Source organism: Fomitiporia mediterranea, assembly GCF_000271605.1.
Source record: "Fomitiporia mediterranea MF3/22 unplaced genomic scaffold FOMMEscaffold_3, whole genome shotgun sequence".
NCBI classification, from domain to species: Eukaryota; Fungi; Basidiomycota; class Agaricomycetes; order Hymenochaetales; family Hymenochaetaceae; genus Fomitiporia; species Fomitiporia mediterranea.
Window position 1 is genome coordinate 2,262,699 of NW_006760388.1, and position 8,897 is coordinate 2,271,595.

At 47.3% G+C, this 8,897-nt stretch overlaps 3 protein-coding genes across 3 annotated transcripts; all 3 read right to left on the reverse strand.

Moving 5' to 3' along the window:
• Positions 1-1,233: 1,233 nt before the first annotated feature.
• Positions 1,234-3,490, reverse strand: FOMMEDRAFT_139197 (DUF382-domain-containing protein). Its single transcript, XM_007263963.1, has 8 exons — positions 3,369-3,490; positions 3,147-3,308; positions 2,570-3,087; positions 2,324-2,518; positions 2,159-2,270; positions 2,050-2,101; positions 1,657-2,000; positions 1,234-1,603 (listed from the first exon to the last, which is right to left on the reverse strand). Exons 3-8 carry the CDS (start codon positions 3,034-3,036, stop codon positions 1,382-1,384), a joined length of 1,392 nt encoding a protein of 463 aa, XP_007264025.1. The 5' UTR covers positions 3,037-3,087; positions 3,147-3,308; positions 3,369-3,490; the 3' UTR covers positions 1,234-1,381.
• A 211-nt stretch (positions 3,491-3,701) lies between these two features.
• FOMMEDRAFT_166191 (uncharacterized protein) lies at positions 3,702-7,595 on the reverse strand (the record flags this gene model as incomplete). Its single annotated transcript, XM_007263964.1, has 12 exons — positions 7,254-7,595; positions 7,074-7,196; positions 6,697-7,021; positions 6,497-6,645; positions 5,982-6,442; positions 5,403-5,931; positions 5,038-5,338; positions 4,845-4,982; positions 4,493-4,782; positions 4,349-4,436; positions 3,841-4,298; positions 3,702-3,783 (listed from the first exon to the last, which is right to left on the reverse strand). Exons 1-12 carry the CDS (start codon positions 7,532-7,534, stop codon positions 3,702-3,704), a joined length of 3,225 nt encoding a protein of 1,074 aa, XP_007264026.1. The 5' UTR covers positions 7,535-7,595.
• Positions 7,596-8,010: 415 nt separating this feature from the next.
• FOMMEDRAFT_166192 (uncharacterized protein) lies at positions 8,011-8,854 on the reverse strand (the record flags this gene model as incomplete). Its single annotated transcript, XM_007263965.1, has 4 exons — positions 8,011-8,019; positions 8,072-8,230; positions 8,286-8,682; positions 8,748-8,854. 4 exons carry the CDS (start codon positions 8,852-8,854, stop codon positions 8,011-8,013), a joined length of 672 nt encoding a protein of 223 aa, XP_007264027.1.
• Between the last annotated feature and the right edge of the window lie 43 nt (positions 8,855-8,897).

Consider the following 8,897-nt stretch of genomic DNA (forward strand, 5'->3'; position numbering starts at 1 on the left):
ACATGAATTTGTGGGTTGGCCTTCTTTCCGGATACATGAGGAGCCGCCCGGAAAATAATAGTCTCTTTTAATTGAAACTCAAAAGCGCGCAAGGCCGCTGCAGGAATTCCGTCGTTCTTAAATGTTGCCATAACCTTGATTCTATCGCCAGGGCCATAGCATGTGTGGGTTCGTTCGACCGTCAAAACAAGCATTTCTTCCATCACATGTCTGGTTTCCGGCTGCGCGTAAACGGGCCATGTAGAATGTAATTCGTGCTTGTCGATAATAATCGGATGACTAGTCGACAGTGTAGCGTCCTTTTTCTTGAAGAAGAATCCCCTACACAGGACGAGTTGAGACATTATTCACTAATGAATGAACAAACTAACTTTTTGCCTTTAGTACACAATGTCGCGTTTAACTCATACTTAATGCCGGCTGTTCGTCCCACATGTCAAACGACGCTAAAAATATCAAATCAAGGAACGAAACACGAACCTCCTCGTTCAAGTGCTATGCTCGGCGGGATGGATTCGGGGATTCGAATCGCAAACGGAAAATCACTCTAATAGCTTATTAGAAATTGCAGGGAAAGCATCCAGAGAGAATTTCGCACTGTTTGCAGTAAGCCCCATTCGCCATCTGCCTCCCAGACCTTCACTGGGCTTTGCCCAACGAAGTCGAAGAATGTGTTAGATTGTCCGCCCCCTGGTAACGTTTCCACCTTCTTCAGCTCGACGCGGACCCATTTTGCTTTCGTTCCCTGGGCGGGTAGTCGAAGCTCTATGGTCTAATGAGATGGACATCAGCAATCTAATTCCCTCACACACGCCATCTGGAACACGCACCCCTCTGACTTCCGCATGGGGTCTGTCGTGCCCAGCAGGTATACCAGGATAACCTGTTGTTTAGATGTAAGTATACTGCATTCCAGGCACGACGCAATACATGCCTTCTACAAACTCGACATTTGGAGGGGGACGCAACGTTCTGGGGATGGGCGCAAGCGCGTTCGGAGTCAGTTAGATAGCAGACACACGATGATGCGGACGAATACTGACATTCTAGCCTGCGACATCTCTAATGGTCGGAGAGGGTGGCTTGCCGCTCACCTACGAGTCTGCCGACAGACTGATACGTGTAAAAAGATAGAGGGAGAGATGGGTGTACGTTGTCGGTGCGCGGTGAGCACATAAGCGTTCCGCTTATTTCCATCACATCACTCAGGGTGATGCACGTGCCGCGGTCAGCATCAATTTCCGACGCGCGCACAAAATTATCAGATGTATATTTCGCAATCAGGCAAAGGCTACCAGGGGGCACATGGAGGGGAAATAGAGCATGAACATATGAGGGTACTAGTAATAATTAGAAAAGCGATGAAGGAAAGGAACTAGTGTTAGAACTTGAACTCCTTTGACTTCTTCGCGTCCCTATCCATTTTTTGCTTCTTTTTCGCCATCTCCTTGGCCACCATGTCCGAGAAATCTTCCCTATTAGCTGCCCCAGGCACCCCCGCATTGCCCTTTGCATTTGCGTCATACCGTCGCCGAAGCTCTTCTTCAGACATGCCCTCCAGCTCAGAAGCATCAAGTGATACATCAACTCCGTTCGCTTTGCGCTATTCGCTTGCTTAGCAAAGTAATCTAATAGACAATGTATACTCAAACTTACTTTAGTCCCTCGCTCATCGCCCAGGACAGGAACAGATGATCCCGCAACGGCACTAACATCGTACGCCCGTTCACTCCCCATGAGGCCACGCACAGATGTTTGCCTTTCTGGCACAACCTGATACAGCGAGCGCGGCCCAGCGTCTGACGGTTCCTGAGGCCTTGCAGCATTCTTTCGTAACTCGAGGAAATCGGGAGTCTCCAGCCCGCCAGCAACGGTCGAGACCACACTCGTCATGCCAGAAGGTGTCTCCATTCCCGATGGAGTCTGCATGCCATCTGTTGGTGCAGCTTCGGCTTCTTCCTCCTCTTCTTCCGATTCCGATTCGCTTTCTTCCTCTTCCTCTGTAACTTATGGTTAGACCTGTTCGGATACAATATATATTCGACACACCTTCTTCGGGCTCAAGTTCACCCCATACATTCTTGTCCACCGGTTCACCAAGCTGCAAGATCGCAAGTTAGACGGCAGTGTGACAAACAAATTTGATTACGGAGCATACCTGGCTGTCAGCGGCTTTGGGAAGAACGCCAAAAACGTCACCATAAAGCGGGCGATTGTATTCGTCCAACGGAGGTTTCCCCCAACCACCAGGATGAAAGCCCCATTGCGCTCTATGATAACCATTTCCTTTAGTGAACGCCAACGTACTGATCAGTACACGCACCCTTCTGGAATTGGAGCATTTAACCCAGGAATACGCAAAGTCGGATAACTCGGAGGAGGACCAAATCGTTGCATACTGATTAACCAAGGTGGAGGTGCGAGAGGTGGAATAGAAAGTGCTTCAACTAGTTCGGGCGACAAGTCTCCGGGTCGCTTTTCCTTGAGAGAGGTCTCGAATTCTTTACCCTCGTAATACCTGTAAAAGAACTGTCAGCATGGCAAATAGATTAGGAAATCATGTTCGAACATCTCTCCAAATCCGGTCATAGGTGGTTTCGTTTGGAATTTGAAGAACGCATCGTGTAGTTTCTGGTAGTCAATGTCAATCTTCCCCATCTTTGGCTGAACACGTTCCCTTGTCTTTGCTTTCAGCGTCATATTGGCCTCCTTCTCCTTCACAGCATCCCGCATTGTCGCAATGCCAGTGTCGGCAATGTATGCAGGAAGCTGGAATGGCGGCTTCTCGATACCCCTCTTTCCCTGCAAGTAATCACGTTTAGCGCTCCAATGCTGTGGAATAGGAATGGTATTCCGGTAGCTCTTCAGATGCAAGAGCATTCGCGGGTCGGCAGCGGTCACATCAGTCCATTCTACAACTTCCGGCTTCTTTACAAGTTGCTTGAGTTCCGCGACCGTAAGTCGGTTCATTTTGCGTTGTTTCTTCTTTGATAAAGGCTTCTTCTCCTCGGCGTCAGAGTCCTCTTCTGACATCATTTCATCGTCGGAATAAATGATTTCGCCTTTTGACGGTTCTGCTATTTTAGCCTGATGAATTTGCTTGAGTTATGAATGCTCCAAAATTGTCGAGATAACGTGGCACGCACTGCTGTTTCATCCGGCGGAAGCTGGAAACGAGCAAAGACGTCGGAGAATGCTTCAAGAGCAGGGTCTTTGACCTCCAACGGCTCTGGTACGTACTCAACTCTGGATGTATCCCCTCCCTCTTCCTTCTTTACAACTCCATTCGGGGCTTCAGCTGAGTGTTCCTAAATCAAACATTATGGTTGTCAGCTAAGCCTGATAGATGCAGGCGCGAACGTGCATACTCTGTCGGTATCGGAGGTTCCCGCAACCTTTTTCGCCTTGGCCTTCGCCCGACGCAATTGATTTTTGGATTTGATCTTCCCATTTGCCTTGTTTCCAGAGATTCCGTTGAGCGTAACGCCTGCAGCCACAGTAGTCATTGAAGTAGGAGTAGAGAATGAGTTGAACCGGTTTGGGCAGCCGTCACGGTTTGTCACCGACGTGTAAATGGCGCACGTGCCACATACTGGTCTTCAATCGTAATTTATTTACTAAATCCTGGTACGAATGATAAGCTGGACTATACTTGTAAGCTACACGATGAACATGGAGACATTTGATGGTTCCTAATAAAATTATGCACGAAAATATGATGCACTGAGAGCGTGCTCTGAAGTAGGTTGGGATAGAGATCCGTGTGCTGTGGCACCAGCGGTTCTGGTAGCCATGCAGCGTGAATAAGATACAAAAAATTCATCTTGGGCCTCCGACTACTCTCCTTTATGCATAAAATCCCAGCAGGCTTTTCCAGGCTCATTCCCCAATATTTCCTGCACGGCTGGCAAGCTCAGTTCACAGAATTCGCGAACACTTCCTACCTTATTCATAACATATTTCACATTCTTTGCCGTGATACCAGGAAGTGCGCGTAGGAGTTCTTCGGCAGCCTGATTTATCCCAGCGCCCGCCTCTGGATCCTCTTCTGCACCAATTGCTATTGCCCTTGCAGGGTCTGGTTCTGGGTGATGTGCCTTGAGGTCCTTGAAAATGTCCGCGGTGGCATACGGTGAAGAAGACCACACGATTCGCAGTCGCGGGAAACTCAAAGTAAGAAGGACGAGTTTAGCTTGGACAGATGTAATTGAGAGGGTCTCCTGAGATGGATCATTAGGTTTCTTCTTGGCCGCATATTTGCCCGTATTCTTGACGTGGGATTTTATCTCGTCTACGCTCTAGTAGAGAATCAGAAACTAGAACAGCAAAGCAGTACCAGTGATCATACCTCGAGAGAAAACGACTTGTGTTCTTCAAACTCGATCAATAGTATTGGCTGTTTGTAATGGACCGACATGAGCTCGCACTGGGTATAACTTCGGAAATAAGTCAGACAAGAGATACATGTCAGCGGATGGCAATTGATACTTACAGACGACCTGACGTAAAGCTTTGCACCAGGTCTGGTATACTCTTCCGCTCCACGCATATATCCGGAGCTAGGATGTAATCTCCAACGGTAAGCGTCGCAGGTATGACAAGCAACTTCGCTGCATGCAGAAGTGAAGGTAACGTCGAGCGAAACTCGCGCATATCTACAATTACTTGTGATGGCTCTGAGCTTATTTGCTTGCCACCAGCAATGCGCGTGCTAATCGTTTTAATAATGCTCTCGCCAGCCGAAGAGGAACGTCTGTCTTCAGTGAGAGCAATGACCATGGTCTACAAGTTTCAGGAATTAGATTAAAGTGCTGCACAGAATTATAGGTACACCTCGCACATACACTCCTTTCTTTGATCAACCGCATGAAAGCTTCCTTTTCCCGCCGAATGCCCACGAGGAATTTATGTTCTTCGCAGCTATTCCGATACAGCATCAAATAGACTCGCACGGCTAAGCCAGGGTTTGAGCTCCTATAGCACTAATTTTCAAGGAATTGCGTCAGCTTCATTCAGCATCGCAGCAAAGCGAGGCACCTCAATACGTCGAATGAATTCTGGGTTGGGTTCGTACATCACGATGAATCGAGGTTTGATCTCTTCGAGAACCTTATCGTCCGAGTCATCCGAGTACGATCGGAATATAAGTGTTTGTTCTGGGGCTAAAAGGCCATAGTTGGGATCAGAGATGAAGTCTGCGCTGAGAGCAAGCGCAAGTTCTTCGTCTACATTAATCGAGCGTGCCTGCGACGTGCCATCAGCTGGACCAGACTGGCTCTCGTTTATTTCATCCTCCTCGTCATCAAGGATCTCGAGTACATCCTTTTGCGTGGCGAGGCTATAAAGACCGAATTCAGCGATCAAGGTCAGCAGACTGGATGTAGAGTGAGAAGATCACCCACAAGTTGGCAATACTGTCAGCTTCGACACGCATTTCTCCTTCACCTGCAAGAATTCCCAGTTTTCCGCGCTCCCGCGTCGAAAGTGTGCTCTCCTGTGCGGTAGAGGAAACAGCGCTACCGTTCCCTTGCTCCGATCCTTGTGTCTTTCCCCCGACTGAGCTGGATGGCGCACCGCCTCGGACCCTTCGTCTATTCAAGCTTCTTTCCTTGCGGATGGCATCCTTTTTCTTCAGTGCCTCACTGATACCATTGTTCGGATCACTGTTGATGGATGGTTTATTCGCTCCATTCGAAGACGGTGTATCTGCACCACGCGAACCTGACGGTTGAGATGAACCAGAGCTGTCTTTACGACTTTCATTCAACTTTGACTTCCACCACAAGTATAGACGTAGACGCCTTTCCATCATACGACGTCCCCATTCTGCCTTATTCCTATTTCGGTCGATGTTGGTAAGATATTCACTCAGCAGTTCACAGGTTCGAGGGCTGGAGCACATGATAAGCACGGTGTTTGTCCCGGGTGTAACTACGCATACATAAGATAGTGACCAGGCTAGCAAAGAAGAGACTACTTACGGAAAGATGTAGAGCTCTGAAGCTGGATCATCAACTCTTCCACTTCTTGAAGAACTTCCGCGAGCAAACTCCACTTCGGGAGTTCTTCAAGTATTGGTTCCATTCCTTCCGGGAGCCATTTCTTCCTCTTTTTCGACTGAGATTTTTTCCGGCCTTGACTTGTCCTTAGCTTGTCCTGTGCAGATGGAGGATTCGCCTCAACTTCGTCCAGCGCCGCCCACGCTTCTTCATCGTCTATAAGATCGACATCAAACTGGGTATCCTGTTCAACTGGCTTCGGCTTTATTTTCGAGGAGATGTAACAGCGCCGCTTCGCTGTTTGGAATATAATATTTGCGGCGTCCGTAAATAACCATGGGGACTGATGTTGACGCGACGCTCCCGACGCACTCGTCGAGTTCGACGCAATGATTGTCTCTAAATAAGCGTGAAATGCGAGTGGATCGTAAGTGAGGAGATAGCTGGGGCGACAATATTAGACATGAAAGTAAGGGTGAAATTGTCGTAAGACATACTTGAGAAGGTTTCGTAACGTCGCAAGATCGCTGACGAGTTGTTTTGTCTTAGGGCCGACTTTGTGCCACACAGGATCCAATTGTCGTCGAACGACTGCGTCAAATGAGCGGAAATATGAATTTTCCACATTCAAATCGTCTAGGTCAAGCTACGGAGCGTTAGGCATCAGCCGGTGAAATAATACTAGGGAGACCCCTACATTTGTATTCGAGCGCTTAAGTTCTGCTAGCGTCGCCGTCATACATTGTACGATAGCTTGGTGTATATCCTTCATAGACTCAGAAAGCTCTTGATGCAATTCAACGACATCTGCCTTCCGCCGTTCAAGGGACTTCTTCACTTCTTCGTGAAAGCGGGGATAGATGTGCACTTTACGTAGTTGAAGCTCCTTCATGATAGCCTTCAATGGATACAGTCCACTTGTGAACTGTTCTGGGTTGTCGGAGAAAGCTTTTATGAAACCATCCTGATTCTTCTCTCGAAAGAGACGGATGATGAACGCTTCAAGGGAAAGGGCGGTCACTCTATAGATCATGTTACTGCTGTCTCTGAAATAATTGTGGGCGAGTGTCATACTTTTCTGCATGCAGGACAACTAGACCGGTAATAAGATCAATCGGAATGTCAGATTGCAACATGTCGACAATCAAGATACGCGAAGTGACTGAAATGAGTCCTCCTTGCTTGTAGAGCGCTTGTCTTAAAATACAATTCTGTCAGTTTGAGGATTATTCTACTAAGACCGGGTTGACGAACCTCTCCTTCCTTCCCATTTCAAACCCTACGACTCTTAGCCCGGGCTTCCTGCAACCCATGATCCCCAATTCTTCGCCAATCGCATCTTCTTCCTCTGTCGCATTTACAAGGAGAACTAGATTTCGAGGCCCATCATAGATTTGGAGGAGAGTACAAACCAATTTCTGTAGGCCAAGTCCTCGAGCGATGAGAAGTAAATCCGATGAAGATGGGTCATGAACGTCCTCAAGAATGTGCCGTTGGAAAGGCAGGAGATGGGCTGGTCCCTGGACGTCCGGCATACGGTATGCGGCTTCAGATTATCCTGTGGTGGAATGATAACTTCCAGAGGAGCAGCTTAACGACATTAACTGCAGCTCATGAACAGTGTTGTATGTAAACATGTATCATGTTGTTTGAATTGCTTTCAAAGACACCAAAAAGCGTGCCGCTGCAGATCTTCACGGATTTTCGGAGGTTATATTTTCAATTTCCGATATAAGTGTTGCGGTCACCGAGATCCAAAACAGTTTAACGCTCGTATTCCAAACTTAGCGTTTCAATGAAACGGAATACTGTTCATACGCATTGAGAGGGCACAGGATTCCGTCTAATGAAATGAAAATTCTGCGTTATTCCGACATGTCCCATTAATTTTGCAAACAAGAATACAACTAGATACCCGAACATAACAATCCATTCTACCCTAGTGTGCATATTTAGGATGGAAGGAAACGCACAACATACGTTAATGGTAAGAAGAGTAAAAGGAATCGAATCAGCCAAGCTAAGACTTCGTGAGACCAGTAAGGAATGATATATGCGGAATTCCATCCCACTGCATGCAAAATAGAGTCCGCGAGTACGTCTACAGACGGCGAAAAAATCGTCCCTTTCCCGAGTGATTTCGTTTCCGATCCATAATAGTCCATGAGGGTGACGTGCACCTTGTCACGTCCTAGAGACTGTAGCTGTCGAGAAAGTCCGGAGGTATATGACTATTGATACATCAACTGTGAGGTTATGGTTATAGATGCTATGTTACGAACTGACCTCAAGAAATTCTCTACCGGCGGAGAAGGTTGGTGACAGTGTGCCAGCAGTTAGCAGCAACCCAGATGGTTCATTTCGAGTTAGAAGCGGAATAACTAGCTTCTGGATGTCAAGGAAGATGTTGATGGATGGTCCTAGTCGAAGCGGCTCGGTCCGTTCTAAAGGCGAACACACGTTCGCATCGATACAGCTGACGAGCAGAGTGACATTTCGTGTCCGTGTGGTGTCTAGTACCAATTGTATTGTTTCCTCTGAGCTTTCAGTATGCGCGTCAAAGTGATTGATATATTTCCTGGGGTATGCTGTTTGTAAGTGCTTTTTCAGGCCATTATGCTGAGTCGTGTTTATTGCGACAAGAATGATGTCGAATCCATGTGACAATAGTCTGCCGCAGATACTTTCAAATGAAATGACGTTAACCAATAGCAGAAACAGAGGAATTACTAGACGTGAAGCACTTACGCTGCACATAATTTCTCTGACTTTTCCGAGTAAAGTACAAGTGAGCAGGGGTCCTCACCGTGGAGGTAACTCTGAAAAGACGATGAATGCAGGAATCTCCAAAGCATCCAAATAGGTTTGAAGGAAGAGAATATCAGTAATGGCTTGAGT